Below are 27,740 nucleotides of genomic sequence, written 5' to 3'. Positions count from 1 at the left end.
TCACGGCTTCAACTACCACCTCTATGCCGACGACACACAAATCTATCTCTCAACCCCCCACCTCACCCCCTTGGTCTCAGCCCGAATCACACACCTACTGAGCGACATATCAGACTGGATGTCGCTCCACTTCCTTAAATTGAACCTCTCCAAAACCGAGTTTCTTGTCTTCCCCCCAGCCCGGACACCACCCCCCATTGACTTCTCCATCACATCCAACAACGCTACCATCAAACCCGCCCTGCAGGCCAGAGTACTGGGTGTCATTCTGGACTCCAACCTATCCTTCCAGCCCCAAGTCCAATCTTTAACAAACTCGTGCAGACTCCACTTCCGCAACATCGCCAAAATCCGCACGTTCCTAACCCCAGAAACCACTAAACAGCTCATCCACTCCCTCATCATATCACGACTCGACTACTGCAACTCCCTCCTCACTGGCCTGCCTCGCCGCTGGCTATCCCCGCTTCAGTCGATCCTGAATACGGCTGCCAGACTCATTCACCTTTCCAACCGCTCTGTCTCCGCCACCCCCCTCTGCCAATCCCTCCACTGGCTTCCGATTGCGCAACAGATCAAATTCAAAATCCTAACGCTGACGTACAAAGCTGTCCACCATACTGCCCCGAACTAAATCACTGACCTAATATCCAAGTACTGCCCAGCACGCACACTCCGCTCCTCACAAGACCTCCTTCTCTCTAGTTCCCTGGTCTCCTCCTCCCATTCCCGCCTCCAGGACTTCTCCAGGGTGTCACCCATCCTCTGGAACTCCCTGCCCCAACCCATCAGATTATCACCTACTCTCCTCTCCTTTAGGCGCACCCTGAAAACCCATCTCTTCAGGGAAGCCTACCCCACCCCCTGCTAACTTGCCGACCTCCTCCACTCTTCCTACCACTCCATCCCCCACAGCTATCTCCTCCTGTGCCACCACCCCCTCCCTCCTAGATTGTAAGCTCGAAAGAGCAGGGCCCTCGATCCCCTCATGTCTTGCATTGTATTGGTATTGTTCTGTCACATGTTCTGTCCCCCTTTGTAATGTACAGCGCTGAGCGAACTATTGGCGCTTCATAAATACTGTATAATAATAATAATAATAATAATAAAAGCATTTGTGCAACTGCCCAAAGACCCCTGAATGTGTTATGGTTTGTCTCAACTCCAGGCCCTAGAAGTGTTATATCGACTGGGGGAGGTAAGGGGGGGGGGGTGGCAGGGTGTACAGATCCCCAGAAATGTATGGTTTCTGTTTAACCAGTAATCCGCACTCAGATGCAAGTCAAATTTTATGTATCCTTTGTAATAGGTGTTAAATTTTGGTGAGGCAATTGTTCAATGCTCATTCTCACCTAAATGGATGCAGGAACTGCAGCTTTTTATCATGAACACACAAAGGTCTATGTCACACTAGCCATCCTGGCATCGGTTCTGCTAGAAAAGTAAAGAAACTACTTGCCTACTTACATTCATGCCTTGAATGTTACCGTTTTGGGTAACCATTAAATCAGTAGGTTTAGTTCTGCTTTAAGATCAAGCTTAAAAGCTAGATTAAGTGAACCACCCAGAATGGTGGGATAAGAAATCAAATCATGCTAAAGGGCCCATCTCTGATAACCAAAGAGTCTGAAAGCTGAGAGGTGGAGACTGATAGGCTGAACCACAGTCAAACAAGGAAAGAAGCTCCAATTGGAAAACTAAGACCGGACAAAGGGATCAAGGAATGATTTCCAGGTCGACCAGAACTGCTCTGGTCAGAAGTCATAGGCCTCAACTCACCTGATTCTATTACAGACCCAAAAGGCATTGCATTCCTTGCAAGTACATGGTTAACAGGTCACACATTCACCTCATAGAGACAAATACTACCAGGAAAGAACCCCTTCAGGGTGAATTAGAAACACCACCAGGTCATTCAATGGTAGGTCCTGTAAATCCAGAGAACCAAGTTTGATCCCACAGAATCACAAAGAACAAATGGGGAAAGATACATGGGAAACACCTTCTACAATGTGTTTGGTTAGGATTTTTTATACTTCCATACCTTGCCTAAGACAGCAAGAAAGAATCAAGACTTCACAGTGCCAAGAGCTGAGCTCTAGCTCAACCTAACTGCAAGAAAGGGAAAATGCCTCTGGGGTGAAGCCCAGTGGTTGACCTTGCTGATATATCCTTCCTATCTTTAAGCATCATAGATTTACAGATGCTCCTGACTAAAAATTCAATCTGTTGCAGCCTATGGAGCCTTACCAGGTTGTTTACATTCAGTTACAATTCAGAGTAATGATTGCCTGAAAGCCCTCCATCTTGAGTCAGCCAAGCAGAGAGCAAGACATGTTAGAGAAGAAAAAGCTTCAAAATAGTCTGCTCAGAGACATGGCCAACTTATCCCAAAACCTCAGGGTGTAGTTCTGAGGCAGTCTAGGGTAGACCGGACATTACCTTGAATAGGGTTACCAAAGACTCTCAAGCAAGAGCCGAGAGGCAAGCACATTTTGGACTGAAGAAGATGACATCTGATGGGTCAAAGATCTTCCTGTAAAAAAAAAAAAACGTTCTGAGATGAGCGCGTGCAGGCAGTTTCATGATTCCAAGATGGGATTTGTAAAGATTTAGGATCCAACTGAATAGTTGTGACTCTGGGCAGAGAAAGAGGAGGTTAAGTATCCCACAATGGGGATGCCATGGGAATGCATTAGGGTTATCACAAAGGTTAGCAACCTGTTGAACACTCAGGGTGCAGAAGCAAGTCTGAAAAGACAGAGCATTGGAATGATGGGGACCTGTAGTTCTGCATGCATATTGACCAAAGAAGCTTATCACTGAAGAGGGAAACAAAGCAATATATAGTGGATATCATACAGAATGTTTGGACTTTCAAGTTTTAAAATTAAACAGATGTTTTTTCTGGGAAAGGGAACAGGTGACTAGCTGGAAGAACAACTCCTTAAACCTTTCTGTCACAACTGGTGCAATGATAACATGGTCAAGAAGACAATGAAGGGCTAGACAAAAATTGGCTAATCTGTGTGTTGACACAGGGAGGATAACTCAAGAGGGAGCAGAAAGTGAAGGTTCAGTTTGGATCTCTAGAAAATCACTCCATGCACCTACCTGCCTGAAAGTCAAAACTATCCAGGTGTTTGCAAAAGATTAAACAAACAGAAATGTGTTTTCCTGTTTTTAGCAGGCTTTTAGCAGCAGACTTTTCAGGTAGCCAGAGAACTAAATTTGGGAGGCCTAGATGGGTATACTACAAGGGTAAAGAAATAAAAGGGAGAAGGACAGTGCAAAAACCTTACGGAAAAGGTCTGCAAAAAGACAGGTGGGCGTTCTTGCCTCGAGTGTCATTCTTGATATCAATATAATGGGCCTGTCCAAAGCGATGTCTCTTGCAGATCATGCAAGTCAGGAGCTACTTGGATGCAGGATCTGCAAACCAGCATTTTAACCAGAGTGCATGTGTATTGATAAATGACAGGTTCAGGAGACAAGTCAAGATGGTTCCATCAAGTAAAGAATGGAGTGATTTAGAATCCGATATGGTTACTGTGACCAATGACTCAGAAGCTGCTAAGTTTGCAGACATATCAGTCATAAAATCTGATGACGGATGGTGTGGGAACATGTTTAAATGCTGTCTGGTCACAGCAAGCAACTTGATTAACTTATTGACAAAGTCTTGTGTGGGTGTAGTAGGAACCGTGGCCGACAAGCAGGGGGGGGTAGCCATACTTGGCCGAACTAGGAAGAACCCTGAAGATGAATTAGACTCTAGAAGCAAAAGATAACAGGATTTCAGGTTGCAGAAGTCAACATCTTCAGAAAGCACAGAGCAAACAGTTCTGGAGTGTGAGCTGGGGTCACGTATTGCAGCAGGACTGCCCTCTCTAGGAACAGACAGTGCCTAGAAACAGGAATGTTGTGACTCAGTAGTGGTAGGGCAACTAAAGCTCAGGGTACATGGCAAGGCCTCAAGTACTCACGAAAACCAGGCAATTGTTAGACCGTGAGGTTCAGATGGCTTGAGGTGACCCAGGGTACTGAAGACGGACAGCAGGAAAGATTCAAGGATATGCATTTCATGTAGCTCTTCTGTAACTAGGAGCCATATAGAGAAGAGGTTTCCTTGATGCTGTATGGTGGAAGAGAGTGCAGAATACATACGTTGTCAGGCTCAGTCTCTCAGCATTAACCCATTCTATGGTGAAAACCAGGGGGAAGTAAGGAATTTAAAGGCACCCAGTGACCTACACAATAATGAAGCTACTTGTGCTCGGTCTGACTACCTTACTTATGAAGGCAGGGCAAGTGTTGGGAAGTTGCCAGCTGCCCTGGACATAAAAAGCACCCTATGATTAACTTGTTGCCATTATGGAGTTTGGAATCGAGTGCTAAAAGTAATTACCATGCTATCCCCACAATGTCGACACACATGCAGTAGTTTGACTATAGGTGGTCTATGGCTATTGTTGAAGATAGTATTGTAGTAAGCAGGCAGGACAGGCTGAGGATGGGCCTGCCAGATATCTGCAATCGAAGAGACCAGTACTAGAAGAGATGTAGAGGAAAGGCTTAATCGAACATAGAAAAAAAAAAACAAAACAAATTGTTTCATAGCACTTTTTTTTTTTCAAGAAAAGCTGAAAAAAAAAAAATGCCTATCCTCCTCGGACACTAGCAAAGAAAAAAAACTGAGGCATGCTAGTCGGTGGAAGGGGTGATCCTAGGAGGCCTACAGTTGTTTTGTATGCCAGTGTTGGGAAGATAGGTGTAAGAACTAAATAAGCAGCCACTTTTTTTCTTTTTTTCGGGGGGGGGGGGGGGGGGAATGTTGGTTGGAAGTAGATATAAAAGGGTTCCAGATTGGTATACTGTATGCAATACATACAACAGGTAAACGTTTTCTCTACTGTTATCAGTCTTTTGATACTACAGTACATGTGGGTTTGCGGTTGACCAAGTTGAACATTTGCACATTTGAAATGATATGCAAAAGAAAATTCTGAACAGCGGAAAGTTACATATGCAAAACAGTGCTGATGGATTAAATAATTCCTTAATGGACTCCCAGTAATGACATATTTGCAAATGTATAGAGTGGCAGCAGTGAGATACTTAATGGATAAGTTCACCTTTACAAAAAACAATAAATGCACTTTTTTTGCAGGTAAAAAAATATGCATTCATTTATTTTTTGTTAGGGGCCTGTAAAGCATTGCACCCACAATCAGCAGATTATGGGTGTATTGTTACGGTCCTGCGCCTGTGTATCTGTCTGCCCGTACCTCTAATACAGGCAGCTCAATTAACTACCTAGAGTGCTCAACAGCGTAGCAAAGGCTGTCAGAACTTGTAGTTTTCCCATTCACAGAACATTGTGAATAGATGACGCTAGCAGATGGTGACAGCTAGCAGAGGATATCTCCCACTAGCTGTCAAAACAGGGGATCTGAGGGAGTAGTGCATCTGTAACAAGGTACACGTTACACACGGAATATGGATATTTAAGGACTCATGCACATGGGCATATGAAGTTATGCCCAAATTATAGTTAATTTTTTCTTCCAGGACTTGGCAGAAAAAAAATTCCTCTAAGTATGGCATTGACTGTAAATGGATTTTATTGGCCAGAATATTAATATATTATGGCCACTGGAATTCATAAAAGCGCTTAAGTGTGTGCAAGTGCATCAATTATGCCTCTAAACAATGTTCTTGAAATACAAATCTAAACACCTGATATGCATGGTTGCCCAGGCTAACATAGGCTAGCATATTAAAAAAACAAACAAACGCTGAACCCCTGAAAAAACTTGTTTTTTTAAGCCCATGAGCTCTTAACAGGCTGATATACCCATAATAATGCTCAGTTCTAAAACATGTATTCCACCAGGGGGTGTTACCATCTGTTCAAATACAAATATGTAATCACACTTTGGATTGTAGTCTACCAGTAAATACCACTAACCTAGAGACTGGTACTTTTAATATGGCCTTGTTTCAGATACTACATTTTCCCATATGACGTCATTTAATATTTTAAGAGTTACTGGGAATAACTGTGAGGTCTGTAAAACCAGTCACCTATACCTGAGAACAGAATGCTGATATAGGTGCAATCTGCACACATGAAGTGGTAAATTAGAGCCAGTGTGACATCACATACAATATCTCTTCAATATGGGGAATGAGTATTTCATTATGTTTCTACAGGTCACTGGATTCCAGCAAGTATGTAAATCAGACAGTTTCTCATCTGCATTGCAAAGTGCTTCCAATGGAAAAGAATTTTGATCAAATGCATATATATACAGTTGTGTTCAAAATAATAGCAGTGTGTTGAAATAAGTGAATAAAGCTCAAAATCCTTCTAATAGCTTTTATTTCCATACACAGAAATGCATTGGGAACACTACACATTCTATTCCAAATCAAAACATGAAGAAAAATATATCAAATTTGTGTTGTTCCTCCAAAAAAATTGAAGAAAAGTGAATAGTAGACTGTTCAAAAAAATAGCAGTGTTTGTATTCTTCTTTACAAACTCAAACATTCACTATATAAACTGAAAAATGTTTGAAGATTTTGCTTTCCTTTGAACCACTTAATGAATATTTAGTTGTATAAGCACGGTTTCTGAGAACTGCTGTACATCTGTGTTGCATGGAGTCAACCAACTTCTGGCACCTGTGAACAGGTATTCCAGCCCAGGATGATTGGACTACATTCCACAGTTCTTCTCTATTTCTTGGTTTTGCCTCAGAAACTGCATTTTTGATGTCACCCCTCAAGTTTTCTATTGGATTAAGATCCGGGGATTGGGCTGGCCACTCCATGTCAATCTTGTTGGTCTTGAACCAAGATGTTGCATGTTTACTGGTGTGTTTGGGGTCGTTGTCTTGTTGGAACACCCATTTCAAGGGCATTTCCTCTTCAGCAAAAGGCAGCATGACCTCTTCAAGAATTCTGATGTATTCAAACTGATCCATGATCCCTGGTATGCGATAAATAGGCCCAACACCGTAGTATGAGAAACATCCCCATATCATGATGCTTGCGCAACCTTGCTTCACTGTCTTCACAGTGTACTGTGACTTAAATTCAGTGTTTGGGGGTCGTCTGACAAACTGTCTCCAGCCACTAGACCAGGGGTGGGCAAACTTTTTGACTTGAGGGCCACAATGGGTTCATATATTGGACCCGGGGGCCGGACACCAAGAGTAGATAGTAATTCATCCCCCATATAGTAATTCATCCCCCATATAGTAATTCATCCCCCATATAGTAATTCATCCCCCCTATAGTAATTCATCCCCCCTATAGTAATTCATCCCCCCTATAGTAATTCATTCCCCATATTAATTCATCCCCCATATTAATTCATCCCCCATATTAATTCATCCCTCATATAGTATTTCATCCCCCACAGTACTATTCCTCCCCCAAGTAGTAAGCCAAGTCCCCCCTGTGTCAATTCACTTACCTTTGCTCCGCGCGTTCCTCTCGCCGTGTTCCCGCGCCGTTCCGGTCTTTAGAGCGGACTGTGAGAGGAGCCTAGCTCCCTTCACGTTCGTCACGCTGCCCCGCCTACACACATCCTGACAGCCAATGTTTGCCTGCCCTGGCTGTGTTTTTCGCGGGCCGGATTAAAAAGTCCGCCGGGCCGTATACGGCCCACGGGCCGTAGTTTGCCCATTGCTGCACTAGACCCAAAAAGAACAATCTTACTTTCATCAGTCCACAAAACGTTGCACTATTTCTCTTTAGGCCAGTCAATGTGCTTTTTGGCAAATTGTAACCTCTTCAGCACGTCTTTTTTTCATCAGTGGGACTTTGCGGGGGCTTCTTGCAGATAGCTTGGCTTCACATAGGCGTCTTCTAATTGTAACAGTACTCACAGGTAACTTTAGACCTTCTTTGATCTTCCTGGAGCTGATTTTTGGCTGAGTCCTTGCCATTTTGGCTATTCTTCTATCCATTCAAATGGTAGTTTTTCGCTTTCTTCCACGTCTTTCAGGTTTTGGTTGCCATTTTAAAGCATGTGCAAACATTTTAGCTGAGCAGCCTATCATTTTCTGCACTTCTTTATATGTTTTCCCCTCTCTAATCAACTTTTTAATCAAGGTACGCTGTTCTTCTGAACAATGTCTGGAACGACCCATTTTCCTCAGAATTTCAGAGAGAAATGCACTGTAACCAGCATGTACAACATTTGCTGCCTTCCTTCCTTAAAAAAGGGCAATAATTGCCACCTGTTTTTCAAAGAATGAATGACCTCACTAATAGAACTCCACACTGCTATTATTTTGAACATGCCCCTTTCTATTAGTGATTCAATTACACAGAATCAGCAGCATGCATGTCATGACTGTTGGGTCTGTTAGATTTCTATTACTCTACTACACCTGCTAGTAAATTATTTGCCATGTAGAAATATCATTTTTACCAAAAACAGTGATTGATCAGGTTAGTGATGTCTGACAGCTATTATTTTGAACACAACTGTAGATCCTGCCCAGCTCTCGAAAAAATTCCTTCCTATATTTCTGCTAATTGGGTTCCAAAGGATTTACAATGTTATTTTATGAAAAACTAGACCTGACTGCCAATGCCACGCCTCCTATAAATCACTTTGACATTTTATTACTAAGTAATGCATTGAACCAGCTTCTAAACTGCAACTGTGAGGAGTAGTAAAATCTATAGGTTGATTAGTTTTCTAATTCACAACCACTAACAGTGTGCAGTTTCTACTGCTGGTCTCAGAAATGAAAACATATAATGCATAACTACAGATGATGCATGGAGTTTAGTGAAAAACAGCAACATTCACCTAACCATATATGTCATAATGAATGTTTTAAAACAGACTATTTTATTTTTACTCTTGGATCATCAGTAGTAGAGAGAATTGATTGTTAAAGGAAACCTATTCTGATAGAAACAAGTAGGATGCTATGGCATCATCCTGATCCAATGGCTTCAATACTTGAATAATAACTGATAGGAGAACAAGTTTGCAGATTAGTGCAGAGTTCTGACTTCACTTGCTGGATTTCTATTTCAGGACAAAGACTGAGAAAGTACTGAAGCTAATGCATAAGTGAGACAGCCAGGAAGATAGCATATTCAGGTCAGAAGTGGAAGTCTATAGGTTTATACGGTGTATATACTTTTACATAAATCCTATTTTTCAAAGGTAATTTATGCTTTACCCATGCAGAACAAAGAAATAGCTTAACCATTTCACTGCCAGGTCCGTACTCCGTATGGACCTACAGCACTGCTTCTAGCTGGTCAGGACCTGTATTCCTTTCCTGCTATAACAAAGGGGTAACAGGCGCATGGAATGAGCTGTCCAACTGGCACCTTTGCTCACTGTCTCCTGAACCCAGCTACCAGGTGCTGTGCACTTTTAACCCTTCATGAGCCTACTTACTACTATTCATATGTGAGTTGTTAAACGTTTGTTTTACCATCAAAACATAAAAAACTAAAATAATGCGGTTGCATAAGTGTGCACACCCTCATAACTAGGGATGTAGCGGCGTTCAGAATTAAGCAATCACATTCAAAACCATTTTTAAAAATGAGTCAGTACACACCTGCCATCATTTAAAGTGCCTCTGATTAACCCCAAATAATGTCCAGCTGTTCTAGTAGGTCTTTCCTGACATTTTCTTAGTCGCATCCTACAGCAAAAGCCATAGTCCGCAGAGAGCTTCCAAAGCATCAGAGGGATCTCATTGTTAAAAGATATCAGTCAGGAGAAGGGTACAAAAGAAAATTCCAAGGCGTTAGATATACCATGTAACACAGTAAAGACAGTCATCAAGTGGAGAAAATATGGAGCAACAGTGACATTACCAAGAACTGGACGTCCCTCCAAAATTGATGAAAAGACGAAAAGAAAACTGGTCTGGGAGGCTGCCAAGAGGCCTACAGCAACATTAAAGGAGCTGCAGGAATATCTGGAAAGTACTGGCTGTGTGGTACATGTGACAACAATCTCCCGTATTCTTCATATGTTTGTGCTATGGGGTAGAGTGGCAAAACGGAAGCCTCTTCTTACAAAGAAAAACATCGAGGCCCGGCTAAATTTTGCAAAAACACATCTGAAGTCTCCCAAAAGCATGTGGGAAAATGTGTTCTGGTCTGATAAAACCAAGTTTGAACTTTTTGGCCATCATTCCAAAAGATATGTTTGGCGCAAAAACAACACTGCACATCACCAAAAAAACACCATACCCACAGTGAAGCATGGTGGTGGCAGCATCATGCTTTGGGGCTGTTTTTCTTAAGCTGGAACTGGGGCCTTAGTCAAGGTAGAGGAAATTATGAACACTTCCAAATACCAGTCTATATTGGCACAAAAACCTTCAGGCTTCTGCTAGAAAGCAGAACATGAAGAGGAACTTCATCTTTCAGCATGACAACGACCCAAAGCATACATCCAAATCAATAAAGGAATGGCTTCACCAGAAGAAAATTAAAGTTTTGGAATGGTCCAGCCAGAGCCCAGACCTGAATCCGATGGAAAATCTGTGGGGTGATCTGAAGAGGAGATGCCCTCGCAATCTGACAGATTTGGAGTGGTTTTGCAAGGAAGAGTGGGCAAATATTGCCAAGTCAAGATGTGCCATGCTGATAGACAATGTAGTAGTTTAAGGGTGAGCACAATTATGCAACCATATTATTTTAGTTTATTTTTTCTTCCCTCCAACTAAAATATTTCAGTTTGTCGTTCAACTGAGTTATACAGTTTATAGGTTACATTAAAAAGATGGAAAAAGTTCTGAAATTTTTTATCTTGGTCTCATTTTTTTTACATCACAGAAACCTGACATTTTAACAGGGGTGTGTAGACTCATTTTTACACACACACACTATTGGCAAAAGTATTGGGACGCATGCCTTTACACATACATTAACTTTAATGGCATCCCAGTCATAGTCCGTAGGGTTCAATATTGAGTTGGCCCGGCCTTTGCAGCTAAAACAGCTTTAACTCTTCTGGGAAGGCTGTTCACAAGGACACTGGAACTAAGGGGTAAGCCCAAGCCCTGAAACACAACCCCACACCATAATTCTCCCCTCCACCAAACTTTACACTTGGCACAATGCAGGAGACAGGTACCGTTCTCCTGGCATCCGCCAAACCCAGACACATCCATCAGATTGCCAGCAGAGAAGCGTGATTCATCACTCCAGAGAACACATCTCCACTGCTCTAGAGTCCAGTGGCGGCGTGCTTTACACCACTGTATCTGCCGCTTTGCATTGCACTTGGTGATGTAAGGCTTGGATGCAGCCGTTCTGCCATGGAAACCCATTCCATGAAGCTCTCTATGCACTGTTGTAGTAATGTGAAGCCCACACGAAGCTTGGAGGACTTTAGCGATTGACTCTGCAGACAGTCGGCTGACCCTGCTCTGTCATTGTTCAGCTGCTGTTCCCAGTTGCTTCCATTTTATTATAATACCCCTAACAGTTGACCATGGAATATTTAGTAGCAAGATAGTTTCACGGATAGACTTACTGCACAGGTGGCAACATATCACGATACCACGCTTGAATTCACTGAGCTCCTGAGAGCGACCCATTCTTTCGCAAAGGTTTGCAATAGCAGTCTGCATGCCTAGGTGCTTGATTTCATACACCTGTGGCCATGGAGGTAAATGGAACATCTGAATCCAAAGATTTGGAGGGGTGTCCCAATACTTTTGGCAGTATAGTGTATAAATAATATTTTTAATTAATAAAAATAAAATTAAACTAAAAAAAAAAAATATATATTGAGCAGGTACGGCAGCCCTTTCAATTGAATGGGCTGCCCCTTCCATCGTTTCACGCAGAAAAATAAAAATTAAAAAAAAAAAAAAGTGCATGCACCTTTTCCAAATGCATCCACAGGGAAACTGCATGGTCTTTTGGACATGCGGTTACCGCACTCGCGATTGCATTATTGAGGAGACGTGCGGGGCTGAAAAAAAAAAAAACAAAAAAAAAAAACACCCATTAGAGGTCTGTTTAGACCCCTGATGTCTCTCCAAAGCTCCCCCCCCCCCCCAAAAAAAAAAAAGTAAGCAATGTAAAAGAAAATTTAATAAAAACGTACCTCTAGAAAAAAAAAAAAATTAAGTTGTTAAAAAAAATAAAAAACATAGTAAGGGTAGATTTAGACTTGCATCCACGTTTCCCTTGCTTCTGAAGCATGACGGCAACATCACCCTGTCGTTCACTGCCTATTGCAACTTCTGGGAGTTTGGCAGGCGGCAAAAGCACAACATATCCACTCACTTTTGCTGCTCCCAGCTGAGGCCATGTTAATAGGCACAGGCGTTTCTTGCTTCACCATGCAAGCAGTCCCATTGATGCCAATTGGGGCGCAGCGGTTGCATGGGAATGCACATGTGTTACATGCATTCCTGTGCAGGCAGTCCCATCCATATCAATTGGGATGCAGCGGCTGCATCAAGACAGCCACTGCTCTCAACTTAACATCCATGTTTGATCCTGAACACTATCTACGTTTGGGGCCATGGACCTACACTCACATGGATGTCAGATCTGTCCTTGCAGCTGCTGCATCCCAGTTGACGTGAATAGAACTATAAAGATACCTTATCACACAACAGTTATCCAGAATTGTACATAACAAATTTATCTGGTTGATCTAATCACGTACAGAGTATGCAGCTTCTTTAACCACCTTCCGCCTGCCCTATAGTACAATGACGGGCGCAAGGTGGTTCTCTTGTTCTGATAGGACGTCATATGACGTCCTTCTATTCTCACCGCGCATGCGCGGCTCAGGGACCGCGCAGCACGGCGATCGCCGGTGAACTGTGTCCCTAGGACACAGCGGATCACGGAAAGAGCCGAAGATGTCAGCTCGGTCATGTGATCAGCTGTGTCCAATCACAGCTGATCACATGTAAACACAGAAATGCCGGTTATCGGCATTTCGCTCTTCTCGAACTGTCACGCTGAGAATGGGTCAGAATGGAAGGACGTCATATGACGTCCTATCAGAATGAGAGAACCACCTTGCGCCCGTCATTGTACTATAGGGTGGGCGGAATGTGGTTAAAGAAGCTGCATACTCTGTACGTGATTAGATCAACCAGATAAATATGTTATGTACAATTCTGGGCAACTGTTGTGTGATAAAGTATATTTACTGGGAAAACTTACAAAATTTTTTTTTTTTTTCAAAGTGTAATTTGGAATAAAAATGGGCAATGCCTGCTAAGCCACTGACCCAAAATTATTGCCATTGTCTCTATGACCTTTTGGCTTCAGCTCTGCTACCTGAACCGCTCAGAACTCATAGACTTTCCACACCTCCCTCTTAGGCCCCTTTCACACAGAGCTCAGCAGGGGCTCTGCCCACTGATAGGAGTAGATCAGGCAGATGACAGGTCCATATTCACTCAGTTTATGCAAAGCGGACATGGACAAAGCCCTCTCTGGTCTATGGGCAGCCAGATATAAACGGACCAGCTATCTGTTTACGCCATATGGCCCCCCCGATCCACCTAGATGGAGGAGAACACATCCCCTTTCGTTTGTTTTTAGCAGACCATATTAGAGGTAGGTGGGTGTAAACAGACACATCTGTTCATACCCGCTAGTCCATAGAGATGAATGAACTGCCTAATGAAGCTTTTCTCAAACACCGACAAGTGTATTTGATCAGAATTGGCTGTATGAAAGGGGCCTTAATTTGGCAATATACGAATTAAAATTCGTTTGGTTTAGCAATGATCATCCCAGTTTTGATCTGCTGTGGCCGTTCCCACTAGACAGTCAACCAAATGATCAACTTCTGTTGAGTGAAGATGGCCACACACTGAGGGACATGCTGGAAATCAGTTGGCTGCATATCAGTGTATTCTGACACCAGCAGCAGAATACAATGTCCTGGCAGGGTGGATTCCTCCATCCTTATTTATATGGGTGGAGCAAGAGCATTTAGTTATTTTATTTTCCATTCAGCTTGCTGGCTGAAAGAAAAAAAAAAAATCATATTAAGACCAGCTTCAATAGGTCATTACGCTCCTATATTTACACAACGGGCAGTGACCATCACAGTACACAACCAGTCATGGTTTGGATTTTCCTTTTGTTGCCATATGCATTATTTAAATACACGTAAAAACTGTCTGGGAAAATAGCAGGGGAGAGGAGGGATTGAACCCGACATTAAAACTGCCCTATTATGTGTCCAGCTCCAGACAAAGAAAAAAATTTTCTTACAGAGAGCATCTCATGAAGGAATTACCTCCCATTAATGCTGAAGACTAGGAATGGTGGGTTAAAATAAATATCCGTATAATAAAATATGGAGAATTCAAATGGTAAATCAGACAAGCATGTCTGGATGATTGCACAATTTTTAACTTGCAATTACAAAGTGTATAGTACTTTTAAATATTACAGAGTGTTTGCACTAAAAAAAAAAATAATTATATACTTTACGTCTACTTTAAGGAACAACATATAAATGCAAGCATCCCCTTTTCACGCTTTAGGTAAAATTACTACCTGGTAAAGTTTATGTCTGGGTATGTACAATACTCCGACTTCCCCATCCTAGCATTGCGGCGAGGGTAGGTGCAGAAGAATGCGTTGGCCAGGAGACAAGAGATTTGCTCTTGCGACATGGTGATTTTATGATTCATTTTTTTCTTCAGCAATGGGATAGGCTGCAACAGAAAAAACAAAAAACAGGAAAATCATTAATTTAGCAATGTGCCAAAACAAACCACCAAATCACAGCAAGAATAATGTACTACTACTTGTAGTTGGTGCCTAAATTAACAGGCCAGTTCAAACGGAGTGCCATTTATCTGCATAATTAATCAAGGGGGTTTAACTTGACATATTAGAGACTGACAATCAATAAAATAATACAAAACCTTGGAGTTATTGATTGCAGCCAAGACCATTGCAATAAATGTAAATTAAAGCTTAGATATTTTATTGCATAACAATGTCAGTTTAGTACAGGGAACATGCCCTGTGTGTATTTCAAGAATAAATAAAAATATAATTTTAATTCATTATAGAACACTTTATAATTTATTATTTTTAAAGCATTTTTTTTCCTTCAAAAAAATCTAGAGAACATGTAATTTGCAGCACAAATTCTAAAACAACTTTGGAAAATCTAGTACTGTACTGTTTGACTAAAAGGCAGAAAGTGGATATTCAAAAAGAGAAAAGTGGATTTGCATTGCCCTCTGCTGGTCATCTGTAGAACTACAGCATTCCTTTTCTTCCCTATATAGAAGATAAGTTTTGGTTGAATCTTGTATTTTGGGTCTTATTTATCAAGCAGGGTCCAATCTATATAAAGGAATGATTCGTAAAGCAGCAACATTTTTATAATGACCATTATAATCTACAAAACCACAAAGAAAATTATTCAGTCAGTTATTCAATAGACATCTAACAAGTCGTGTGCTGTAATAACAGATTACATGTTTAAGGCAGACTAAAAAATCTTTTCTGCATAGCAGGTAAGGTAATATATTTCACTCAGGACTGTGCATCCGCTGCTTCATTCAGTAGATGGTCACCATCTACTGGAACAATGGAAAACACACACTTATTATATCCTTCTCATCTCTTCCCCAAAAAGCATTAAAAATATATCTGGTGAACAGATTTTGTCAATATTTCTGAACCAGATAATAGAAAAAAAAAAAAAACAAAAAACAGTGAATGGAAAAAAAAAAAATCAATTGTGTTTAGAGTAGATCATTCACTATCGGTGCTCCGATTAGACACTGGCTGACCTGTTCATTTATCTCCATTACAGAATTTGTAGGTTTATCACACTAGAGCAGGGGTGCTCAACCTTTTGAAGAGCAAGAGATACTGAAGTGATTTGGCAAACAGTCATGGGCCACAATGAAATGAAATGGATCAGAATTTCCAATTTTTTTTTTGAATAGCATAATAAACATTATTTCTTCATTCAAGAGTTTTGGTGCACTTTCAGAAAGTGCACAAAGTCTGCAGGATATAATAAAAGTATATGGCTCAATGCAGCTAACTCGCAGGAATGTCGCAGGTGCACTGGGCTGCACCTACACATCAGTGTGAAAACAGCCTAACATCCCTTTTTTAAACGTGCTATCATGCCCATTGCAAAACTATGTGATGTTTAATAAACTGACCTTTTTCTCTTCCAGCTTCTGCTGGCATTGCTAGACAGGTCCCAGACAAAGTGCACTTAGTATCACTCTGCTTGGGACAGGAGCCGGCGCTACAGAGAAAGAATCGACTTGGCCGCTTGCTTCCTCTGCTACTGGTGCTGGCTCTATGCACTCTAATGCTGTGAGATGGTGGGTTGACAAGCAGTGATCTGGGCTTGCCATCCCAGAGCATAAAGTTGCAGACCACATCAGAGGTAAACCGGATAACCAATGTTGGATGCTACTCCGAGTGCCAACTTCTTCTCTTTTGATTTCCACAGGCCACAGATTGAGCACCCATGGACTAGAGCAGGAGTCTCCAAACTTTCTAAACAAAGGGCCAGTTTACTGTCCTTCAGACTTTGGAGACCGTTGGGAGTTTAAATTGTCCTGGTGTTAGTGGAAGTAAACAATATATCTTTGGTATTAGGGGGAAGAATAGTGCCACATTGCTGGTGTCAGTGGAAAGAATAGTGTCCTATTGTTGGTGTCAGTTTGAGTGCCTCACCATTGGTGTCAGTTGGAGGTATAGAATATAAATAATTTGATTGTCACTTTATTTTTATCTCAGTGCAGGAATCCTGGTCATGGTACCGCTGAAAATACTTGGCAGCAATGGAGAGAAGAAAAAGGAAGGAGAAGAGAAAGAGAGAGAAGAAAAAGGAAGGAGAAGAGAAAGAGAGAGAAGAAAAGGGAAGGAGAAGAGAAAGAGAGAGAAGAAAAAGGAAGGAGAAGAGAAAGAGAGAGAAGAAAAAGGAAGGAGAAGAGAAAGAGAGAGAAGAAAAAGGAAGGAGAAGAGAAAGAGAGAGAAGAAAAAGGAAGGAGAAGAGAAAGAGAGAGAAGAAAAAGGAAGGAGAAGAGAAAGAGAGAGAAGAAAAAGGAAGGAGAAGAGAAAGAGAGAGAAGAAAAAGGAAGGAGAAGAGAAAGAGAGAGAAGAAAAAGGAAGGAGAAGAGAAAGAGAGAGAAGAAAAAGGAAGGAGAAGAGAAAGAGAGAAGAAAAGGGAAGGAGAAGAGAAAGAGAGAAGAAAAGGAAGGAGAAGAGGAAGAGAGAAGAAAAGGAAGGAGAAGAGAAAGAGAGAAGAAAAGGAAGGAGAAGAAAAAGAGAGAAGAAAAGGAAGGAGAAGAAAAAGAGAGAAGAAAAGGAAGGAGAAGAGAAAAAAAGGAAGGAGAAGAGAGAAGAAAGGAAGAAAAAAAGGAGAGAACAGAAAGTAGGAAAGGGCAGAAGAGAGAAGGAGAGAAGAGAGAGGAGGGAGAGAGAGGAGGGAGAGAGAGGAGGGAGAGAGAGGAGGGAAAGAGGGTAGAAAGGGCGAACGTTAAATGTGGCAGAGCCTGGGGAGTTCGTGTCGGGTGGAACATGGATTGAGAGAAGGCTGGGGTGTGGCGTCTGGGAGGGGGCCCCAGTGAGGGGAGCCTAGTTACAGGCAGGATGCTGAAAAGAAGGATCTCCATTGCCCAAATTTACCACATTGTCATGTTACAACCAAAAACGTAAATTTATTTTATTGGGATAGACCAACACAAATTAGTAAATAGAGTCCACCTGTGTGTAATTTAATCTCATGATAAATACAGCTGTTCTGTGAAACCCTCAGAGGTTTGTTAGAGAGCATTAGTGAACAAGCAGCATCATGAAAGCCAAGGAACACAGACAGGTCAGGGATAAAGTTGGAGAAGTTTAAAGCAGGGTTAGGTTATAAAAAAAATATCCCAAAAATCCAATAAAATACATTTACGTTTTTGGTTGCAATATGGCAAAATGTGGAAACATTTCATGGGGTATTTACCTTGACAAGTAGATGGCCAAACAGACAACTCTGCAGTGGGCAACTAACACCTAAATAGTAATGAGTAGAAGACGATTTTGCTGCAGCAAATAGAAGCATAATATTTGAATTCAAACTTCTAATTGTAACAATATTCATTGTTTAAGTCTTGTACAATCCATTTTCTGTGACTAAGATTGCAGCTGTGAATCATCTGAAGCAGCAGAAACTAGTATTAGGATGCATCCTGTCTAACAGAGCACAGACTTGTAAGCCAACCAGAAGAACAGTAGCACCCACTAGAGGAGAAATGTGGCAGACCAGATGGATACAAAGTATGACATTCTGTTTGAGCAGGCCTAATGTTTGTGTAAATGTGCTTGTAAGAACACTGTAGAAATAAATCAAATATTTTCTTAGTCTGCAGGACACTTTGTCTTCAGTCCAGGTAGCCTATAAATTAACCACTTGGCCACAGACCAGTTCTGACTTTCCTCTGCTACATGTAAAAATCAGTTTTTGGCTAGAAAATTACTTAGATCCCCTAAACATTATATATTTTTTAAGTAGAGGTTCTAAACAATAAAATGGTGGTTGTTGCAATTTTTTTATGTCACACAGTATTTGTGCAGAACCCAATTGTTTGGTAAAAGATGATGTTACACCCAGTTGATACCTAAATATGTCACACTTTAAAATTGCGCATGCTTACGGAATGGCAACAAACTATGGTACTCAAAAATCTCAATGTGATGCTTTAATCACTTGCCCTCCAGAGGATTTACCCCCCTTAATGACCAGGCCTGTTTTTGCTACTCTGTGCTGCACTATTTCAACTGATAATTGCGCGGTCATGCAATACTGTACTCAAACAAAGTTTGCATCCTTTTTTTCACACAAATAGAGGTTTCTTTCGGTGGTATTTGATCACAAGTGCGCTTTTTATTTTTCACACTATAAACAAAAAAAAGACCAAAACTTAAGAAAAATGTTATTTTTTACTTTATATAGTAAACTCTAAATCTAAATTTTGGCCAAAATGTGTTCTGCTACATGTTTTTGGTAAAAAAAAAAAATCCCAATAAGTGTGTATTGATTGCTTTGTGGAAAAGTTATAGTGTCTACAAACTATGGTATAGATACTGCAATTTGCGCCTTTTTTTTTTTGCTATACAGCGCTGCACTAGTTTAACTGACAATTGTGAGGTCATGCAATTTACATGAAATTTAGGCATTTTTTTCACACAAATAGAGCTTTCTTTTGGTGGTATTTGATCACCTGTGCGCTTTTTTTGACACTGTAAAAAAAAAAAGTTTTGAAAAAAAAAACCATTGATCCACAATCAATGCATACAGATCTTTCGTGAAAAACAGCTCCAAAAAAAATCAAGGGGAGTAGTTAAATTTGCTGTTTTTACCTGAATTCCGGGTTGGGCAGTGAATGGGGGATGTACAGGTGCTGCAGAATTTGTGAGCTGCCAATTGGGATTTGCAAGCACATCCGGAAGGATACTAGGGGCTCTACGGGCCTGTGTGCAAATTCTTGGTGGCTGTGGGACAATACTTGTGCTCGCCACCGCACCAGCTTGTACTGCACTTATGGGACTTGCCACGTCACCAAGTGATACTGCAGTGCTGGTATGTGAAAGACCAGGATGTACTAGGCCACTGGTGCTCGACAGTTCACCAAAAGGTACAGCAGCACTAGTACTGGCACTCTGCTGCATATGAGAGTCATCAACATTTACTGGCAAGTGCTAACAGAGATCAGGCCTGATTCTGCAAACAGAACAGGTTTTGTGTGCAATGTATCAAGTGACAGTGACCTACTGACACTGCACTTGCTGAGGGAGAAGGGGGGGGGGGTAAGAGTAGGGGCTAATCGCAAGTGCTGGCAGGTGCCAGGGCTGATCCTGCTAACGCTGTGTTTTTGGGGACACTATACTAATGTAGACGCTGATATAGTGCTGATCTGATCAAAGATATTGATCCGTTCAGACACTATACTAGCAATGGAGGTTTATTGTGTATGGCAATCAAGGGGTTAAAATTGATTATTGGAGTACTGACAGGCAATCTAACACTATCTGGGAGGGTCGTGAAAACCATGGGTTTCCAGACTTCAGACAGTCATTGTCAGTAAAGGATTCTCAACAAAATATTAAAAATTAACATTTTATTCAGTTGTCCAATTACTTTCGGTCCCTTGAAAAAGGGGGGAATGGCTACTCTTAAGAGCTGTAATTCCTAAACCCTTCCTCCAATTTGGATGTACATACCCTCAAATTAAACCTGAGAGTGCGCACTTCCAGCCCATATCCATTATAGAACTATAGCTTGAATATGTTTTGGTAAATACCTAAAAAAAATCTAAAATTGTGCCCGTGTCCAAATACATATGGACCTAACTGTATTTTCAACAAGTGTATCCTTCAAACCTTGTGGAAACAGCTTGCGCAAGGCCTTGTTCCAGCATAACTCTGGTCTGACAAGTTTACCATCGTGTAATGATGAATTTGAGTGGCCTACAAAGCTCTGACCTCAGCTCTATTGAACACCTTTAAATTAGAAATCTGACTGCAAGCCAAGTCATTTCTGGTTCTCCTCCCATCTATCCCAGCGCTCCTTCAGTGTCACCTACAATTCTGCCTCCTCCTCTCCACTTCTTTTCTGTAGGGGTCCCCAAGGCTTCTCTATCGTCACCTCCTCTCTTGGTCATTTGATAACCTTCCATGGATTCCAATAACCTCTCTACATTGACGACACCCAAATCTATATCTCTACTCCTCATCTCATGCCTTCAATTGTCTTTCACATTGCTAACTGACATATCAACATGGCTGGCACACCCCTTCCTCAAATCAAATCCTCCAAAAAAAAAAAAAAAACTGCCCCTCCTCCCCCTTTTCCATAAAGATCAATATCAGTCCCTACCCTCATGGGTGTAACTAGGTGTAATCCTGGACTCCGATCTCTCCTCTTAGCGCCAAATCCAATCGCTGTCCAAATCTTGTAGACGTCACCTCCGTAACATCTCTAAAATTTGCCATTCAGGTAATGAAAACACCAAGCTTCTCAATTCAATTCCTTGTTATTCGCCTTGACTATTGAAACTCCCTTCTCATAAGCATACCTCTTCGTAGGCTATTCCCCTTCAGTCTATCATGAATGCTGCTGCCAGACTCATCTACCTTACTGTTTAGTGTCTGCCACCCCTCTCCGCCAATCCCACGACTGGCTTCTGACTGCCAAACAAATTAAATTAAAAAAATACAACATACAAAGCCATTCACAACTCTGCCCTAAGCTACATTACCAACCTATATGTCAACCAAAACATCAATCAAACCGACCTCTCTGCTCATCCCAAAACCTGCTGCTCTCTAGGTCTTGTCTCTTACATCCCATGCGCATCTCTCTTTACATCAGTGGTGGCGAACCTATGGCATGCGTGCCACAGCGGGCACTCAAAACCCCCTCTGTCGGCACACGAGCCAAGTCACCCCGGCAGCCAAGCATCGGATAACAGCGCACATAGGGCCATGCGCATGCTCAGAAAGGAGCAGCGGTGCCAGGCCGCATCGTCCCGAGCCACAACTCGTTAGCTGCGATGCCTCGGAGCTTTCGCATGGCCGGTCAGTGCGTTGCCAAGGATAAATATATTGGACAGGCTTTGAGATTTAATACAGATTTTAGCTTGTGCTGGTGGTCAGTGGAACTTTGCCCCCTTGTGCTGGTGGTCAGTGGATGCTCTGTGATTTTGTTTTTAAGACAAAAGATGTTAATGTATGGGTTGTTTTTTGTAAACTTAAACCTCAGTATTCAGATTTAATTGCGGTGTTGGCACTTTGCAATAAATAAGTGGGTTTTGGGTTGCAGTTGCAGGCACAAATTCCCACAGACACACACAACAATTTTCTGGAAAACCTTCCCAGAAAAGTAAAGGCTGTTATAGAGGGGAACCAACTCCATTATAATGATGTTCATGGTTTTCAGCATGGAATGTCTATTAAACTGATATACTGTAGTTGTGATGGCCAGGTGTTCAAAAACTTTTGGCCATATTGTGTATGTTAGAGTGAACAGACTAACAAAGAACTACGAAGCCAGTCATTTCAACTCAAAAGCTAACAAGGCTCTTCAATGTGATTGAAGGAGAAGCACTGGTTGTATACTATTGGTACCTGGATCATGCATATTATGTAAATCTGGTAATATTTGATTGGTTGTTATAAGCAACACTTTATTTTCTTTTTTTATGAGTTTAAATATATAAGCTTTGTTAAGATACTTTCAGTTCAGACTTTCTGCCGACAACAGTAATTCAGTAACACCGTATGCTCTTTCGAGTGTAACCCGAGTGCCTACAATAGCATGGAGTTCATACCTGATGAGTTTTTCTCCATGTGTCAAAATATAGCAGATAACAAACAGACAAAACAGCAGACAGTATTCTGACAAGACAGTAACTCCAGCAGTGAAATGGTAACCTAAATCACAAAAAGGTCTCATGCTTCATTAGCTTGTGTCAGGCAGGAGAAAAATTACTCGGGTGATCTCTGAATTAGATGCTGTGCCAACAAATTCTCCAACTTCCTAATTGTCTGTTTTCCCCCATTCTGACAGAAATGATTTGAATAAGCAAATATAAATATGTATATTAACAGTGAAATATGGGAAGGCATTTGCATGAATGTTGTACAAAGGAATAGAAATTAGGCTCTTAAAATGTGAAGATATTTTGTGATATATACTTAACTAAAACAAAGAAAGGAAAACGGTTTTATTATTTACTCCTTTTAAGTGTAGTCATTTTTCAAGGAAGTGTAAACCTATACAGTATATATGAACAAAAGCTATCAATATCAGAGCAGTATTAAACACGAAGCAAAAGATGACGGTAGCAGTTAAGCTCTACAGTTAAAGTGGAATATGTTTTCTAAACTTTTTTTATAAAGTTTGTGGGGTAATACACAACTGACCAGTGTAGCACTTGTACTAATAAAGGTCATCATGTGCGCACCAATGTCTAAAGACGTCATTATCTGTGCTGGAAATCACTGGTTAGACTAAATCAGGAATCTGTCAACTTTGCTCTCTGTCTGCCTCTATGAAAGGTTCCTTATGCACATACTCCTTATAATACTAAGATTTTAGTTTTATACTTTTTAAAAGGCAAAAAAAACATCTTCTGATATAGAATGCAATGCCTTTCTTCATACAATGAAATTGATAACAGTCAAGTATGTTTGGTAACAAGTGTACATCCATGAAACTTCAGATGTATACAGTGGTCTGAAATGCAGCATAAAAGTGGTATTAAACACAAAAACAAAAATGTAATATATTGCAGTTAACCAATCCTTCAAAGTGGTGGCTGCATTAGAATACTTTTTTAGGCTTTTTTCCTTTTGTGTTCCTTTCGTGATCTGGTCAGTAACACACCTCCTGTATTAGAGTGCCCCAACTCTGAATGAAAGAGCACAAGGGGCAACTTTAGATAGCAACACTGTCAGTCTGAAGGGACAGAAGTACTAGATGTACTAGTAGATTTTGCTACACTCCTGCTCACAACTTAAAACAAGTTACAGCAAACATTTTTTTCCCTTTTGAGATAAATTTTACACAAGTAAATAAAAGCAGATTACTGTAAACAGCTCTGCCAGTGGTAAATAGTTAGTCTCAACCTCCAACGGCTACATTTGCAGGAGAGCTTGTTCTGTTAAAAAACAGAATCACTGGCAGGATCAACAGGTGAAAAGAAAGCCTAAAAAAACTAATGCAGCCATCACATACAAGAATTGGTAAGGTGCAATATATTAAATGCTTGCTTTTGGGATACTGCTTAAGTCTAGGTTCATACCTATGCAGTTTGCATTTGATCCGTTTCTGCAGTGTGTTTTGTGTTTTTGTGCATGCATTTTTGATGCGTTTTTTTCCTTGTTGGTAGGCAGATTAAAACGGCAAAAACGCATCAAAAACACACGACATGCTTTTCTTCAGTGTCTCCATTGAAGTCTATAGAACCAAAAACGCAACGTTTTGGATTTAAAAATGTTTCTGACACTTTCCAAAAAAAACGCACCGGATGAAAAACATGGATATGTGAACCTGTCCCATAGGAAAAAATGTTAAATGGACTGCTGTGCGTTTTCACAAAACATTGCGGAAAATGCATAGTAGATTAGCCAGGTGACTGGTAGATCACGATCTGGGCTTACTGACCCACCAGCCAACAGCATATAACAGAGTAAAATGCAGAGAGACTACTTGTAAACTTGGAGCTGTAGCAGGGAGCAAGAGCCGCACAGTTGATGTCTCCTCTGTAGTGCTGGCTCCAATGCCCTGTCATGGTTGGTGGGTGTAGCACCTTCCAAGCATGACCCATTCAAGTGAATAAGGCAGCTTTGCAAGTGCCCTGCAAACTTGTGTAGTACAGCAAACAAGGGGTTAGACAGCCAGTGGTGTGTTGCTTTCTCACCACCTGCCTCCTCTCACACATTGGATCCTGCAGAATCATGCACTTGCGGTGCACCTGCAGAGTAGCCCCATTTACTTGAATGGGTCTCGATTGACAGGTGGTAGCAACCACCAAAAGTAACAAGGGGTGTAATGTCTGCTGCGGCATGTGTACACCTTTGGCTGCTGTGACTCAACCGCAGAATTTTATAACCCCCCTCCTTCCTCCCCCCAGCTTAACATGTGCACGAGCCCCAAGAGTTCGGGCAGATGCAACCAAGGGTTCATTCACAAGTGCAGCAGGCACTGCTGCTTCTCTGCAAAGCGATCCGAGTTTGACAGGTGGTGAGGAGGCAATATGTGGGTGCCTCCTAACCACCTGATTTAAACTCATGATTGCAATGCATGTGATTGTGACACGATAGTACGGCAATTAGAGGTTTCAATCCGGTGTGAGGAGGTGACACTGACCGACACTGTTCCTGGTGAACTTTGACTTCTGCCATGTTGTTCAGGTAGATCTTTACCTCTTTAAGGTTGCCTACCCCTGTAATATAGGTATTAAGTCATAGGTGAACTTCTAATTGGTTGCTGGAATAAATGACAGCTTTTTCAAGTTTTGTAAATGATGGGAGAGGGATAGGCAGGATCTGGGTTGGATAGATGTTGCAAGAATAGTTAACTAAGGTAGGAGATGAAAGTGTGATGGTATAGGGACACATACCACTACTGTTTCATTGTGCCCCATATATACAGAGGAGGTTTAGAAATTCTTGAGAGTCCTTAAACCATATGATCGTATAGTGTTTTTGTTTATTATGAGCTTGGGCGACCAAATATTCCATTCACTTGACTGAATCTTGTACCATGACCTAAACAGGTAAAGACGGTGGGTTTACCAGTGGTGAGGAATGACTGCTCTGGCTGCCATAAGGGAATGACCATTTTTTTTTTGGATTTGATGGTACCAGGTAGAATAGATACTAAGATAGTCTGGGGCTTAAACAGGATTCTGTAACTCGGTGGTAAAGAGATAAAATAGATTTCCAGCACTGCTTAGCGAGAGGGCATGCCCAACGTTTGTGTGTCATAGTACCTATATCCTTTTGGCATCACAAGCATGTGTCAAAAACAGAGATATACATTGTGAAGGGGCATCTATACCACCTGTTCAAAAGGTGGTAAACAGATTCATCTCTTACAGTCTCAATCCATGGTAGTGCTCCAAGGTCAAGAGAAGCTAAACATTGTTCTAATGTCACCCACAGCTTGGAGAATTTGTTGTGGAACCAATCAACTATTATTTTTGGCAATGTTGAGTCTAGGTGATAGAGAAGCGTATCTAGAGCATCCATTCCTTCAATGGGTTCGAAAAAGGTTAGTAGCGGTGTTTGCTGAGGAATGTCTTGGGGACAGCAGTTGGCGAAGTATGCAAAAGTTAGAAAAATCTAGGTGTGGAGCCTATTTTGAAGATGTTTACACTTTCAGAGGTGCAAGCAAATTTAAGGTTTGACATGTTGGATATCCATTTATTCGGTGCAACCTTGTCTCTTATATTTTACAAAAAATAGGGTAATTTGCTTTTCTTGTGTCCTAAAATTAACTTACTTGTATTTTCTACTGAAGTTTTGCGGTACTGGAACTACCCGTATGTTATTCTCTAGGGTCTCTGCTTTTGGAAAATATATAATGTTTGGGGGTTTTGTGCAATCTTCAGGCCTAAAATTATTTTTTATTGTGCAAAAAAACCCACAAAAACAGATCTGGCAGCGAAAGGGATAAAGGGATAAGTAGGACACTGCCCTTTCCTGATGAGCAGCCAATCGGTGCTCATTACTTTGCAAGGTCTCTCCCCTCCCTGCTAGTTCCCGGGTGCAGTGCTGCAGACAGGCAGGGAGGGAGGGGAGGAGGAGATAAACAGAGTAATGTTAAAATTACTACATGTTTAAGTCGCCAAAAAGCCCCTTTTGATTGTAAAAGCCCCAGACATTCCTAAAATCACCTCGGATTTAAATACGGTTTTGGTTTAAATTAATTTTTTATCTGGACAAGTAGATTGGGGTCCCAATTTAGTCCCTGGACAAATAGATTGGGGCCCCAATTTAGTCCTTGGACAAGTCGTTTTTTAAAAAAAATTTCCACAACCCTGTGTACTGACAACAGATCCAGAGGAAGGCAAAAAAAAATTTCAAATTTTCTCCAGCATGGGGGAAAAAAAATTATTTTTATAACCCAGAAGGCAATTGGATATTTCCTGGATAAACAAACAATCTCTAATGTAATTACCTGTAAATGTTAACATGTAATCATAATTTGGGCAATTGGGCTTCTGTTCAGTTTGGTTGCCCTTATCTGCACTTTTTCCAGTTCTCCAATATCCCTTTTAGTAACTAGTGCCCACAACTGACTTGCATATTCCAGATAGGAACTTACTGATGATTTGTATAGGGACAAAACTATGTCTCTCTCTCTTCTCTGGAGCCTATACCTCTTATAATATAAGAAAGTAAAGCAAAGTTCCACTCACACTGTAAACAAATAAAAGTCAGCAGCTACAAAAACTGTAGCTGCTGACTTTTAAAAAAGAGCCACTTACCGATCCCACAATGTCCTCCCCGCAGCCAGTTTCACCAGCCGTCTGGTGTTCCAGGCGCCGACATCATCAGTGTGGGTAACCGCCCGTGATAGCTTGTGGTTTCACAGCCGGATGCCCACTTCGCATGCGCGAGAAGCACTGCGCTTACTGAATGGCCTCATAGTTGTCTGGGATCTGTCATGTGTCCCAGAAGACTACGGGGTGGGCGACCGCAGCGGAAGTGGGAGCAGGTACCTGTCAATTTCGGGTACCCGCTCCCCAAAGGTGCCAATCCTTAATGGGGAGCAGGGGACCAGTCTTTAAAGCGGAACTTCCCCTTTTGGGTGGAGCTCCACTTTAACCACTTGGGCTCCTGAGTATTTACCCACCTTAATGACCAGGCCTCTTTTTGCTACTCGGCGCTGCACTAATTCAACTGATAATTGCGCGGTCATGCAATGCAGCACCTGAATTAAATTTACGTCCTTTTTTTCACACAAATAGAGCTTTCTTTCGGTGGTATTTGATCACCTGTGCGCTTTATATTTTTCACGCTATAAACAAAAAAAGACCAAATATTTTGAAGAAAAACATAATTTTTAATTTCAGCTATAAAAAATATATAGTAAACTCAAAGTTAATTATAAATTAGGCCAAAATGTATTCTGCTACATGTTTTTGGTAAAAAAATCCCAATAAATGTATATGGATTGCTTTGTGTGAAAGTTATAG

At 41.4% G+C, this 27,740-nt stretch overlaps 1 protein-coding gene across 4 annotated transcripts in view; it reads right to left on the bottom strand.

Annotated features, from left to right (window-relative positions):
- The window catches only part of PARG (poly(ADP-ribose) glycohydrolase), a 246,362-nt gene that overhangs the window by 82,349 nt on the left and 136,273 nt on the right, over positions 1–27,740 (bottom strand). For all 4 annotated transcript variants that reach the window (XM_089680048.1, XM_089680049.1, XM_089680050.1 and 1 more), the window contains one exon: positions 14,554–14,714. In XM_089680048.1, the coding sequence (XP_089536174.1) occupies positions 14,554–14,714 (161 nt within the window). The remainder of the gene's footprint in view (positions 1–14,553; positions 14,715–27,740) is intronic.

The sequence above is a fragment of the Staurois parvus genome, unplaced genomic scaffold (assembly GCF_062004578.1).
Source record: "Staurois parvus isolate SC_StPar_1 unplaced genomic scaffold, SC_StPar_1.0 ptg000234l, whole genome shotgun sequence".
NCBI lineage: Eukaryota > Metazoa > Chordata > Amphibia > Anura > Ranidae > Staurois > Staurois parvus.
This window is presented reverse-complemented; position numbering and strand designations above follow the sequence as displayed.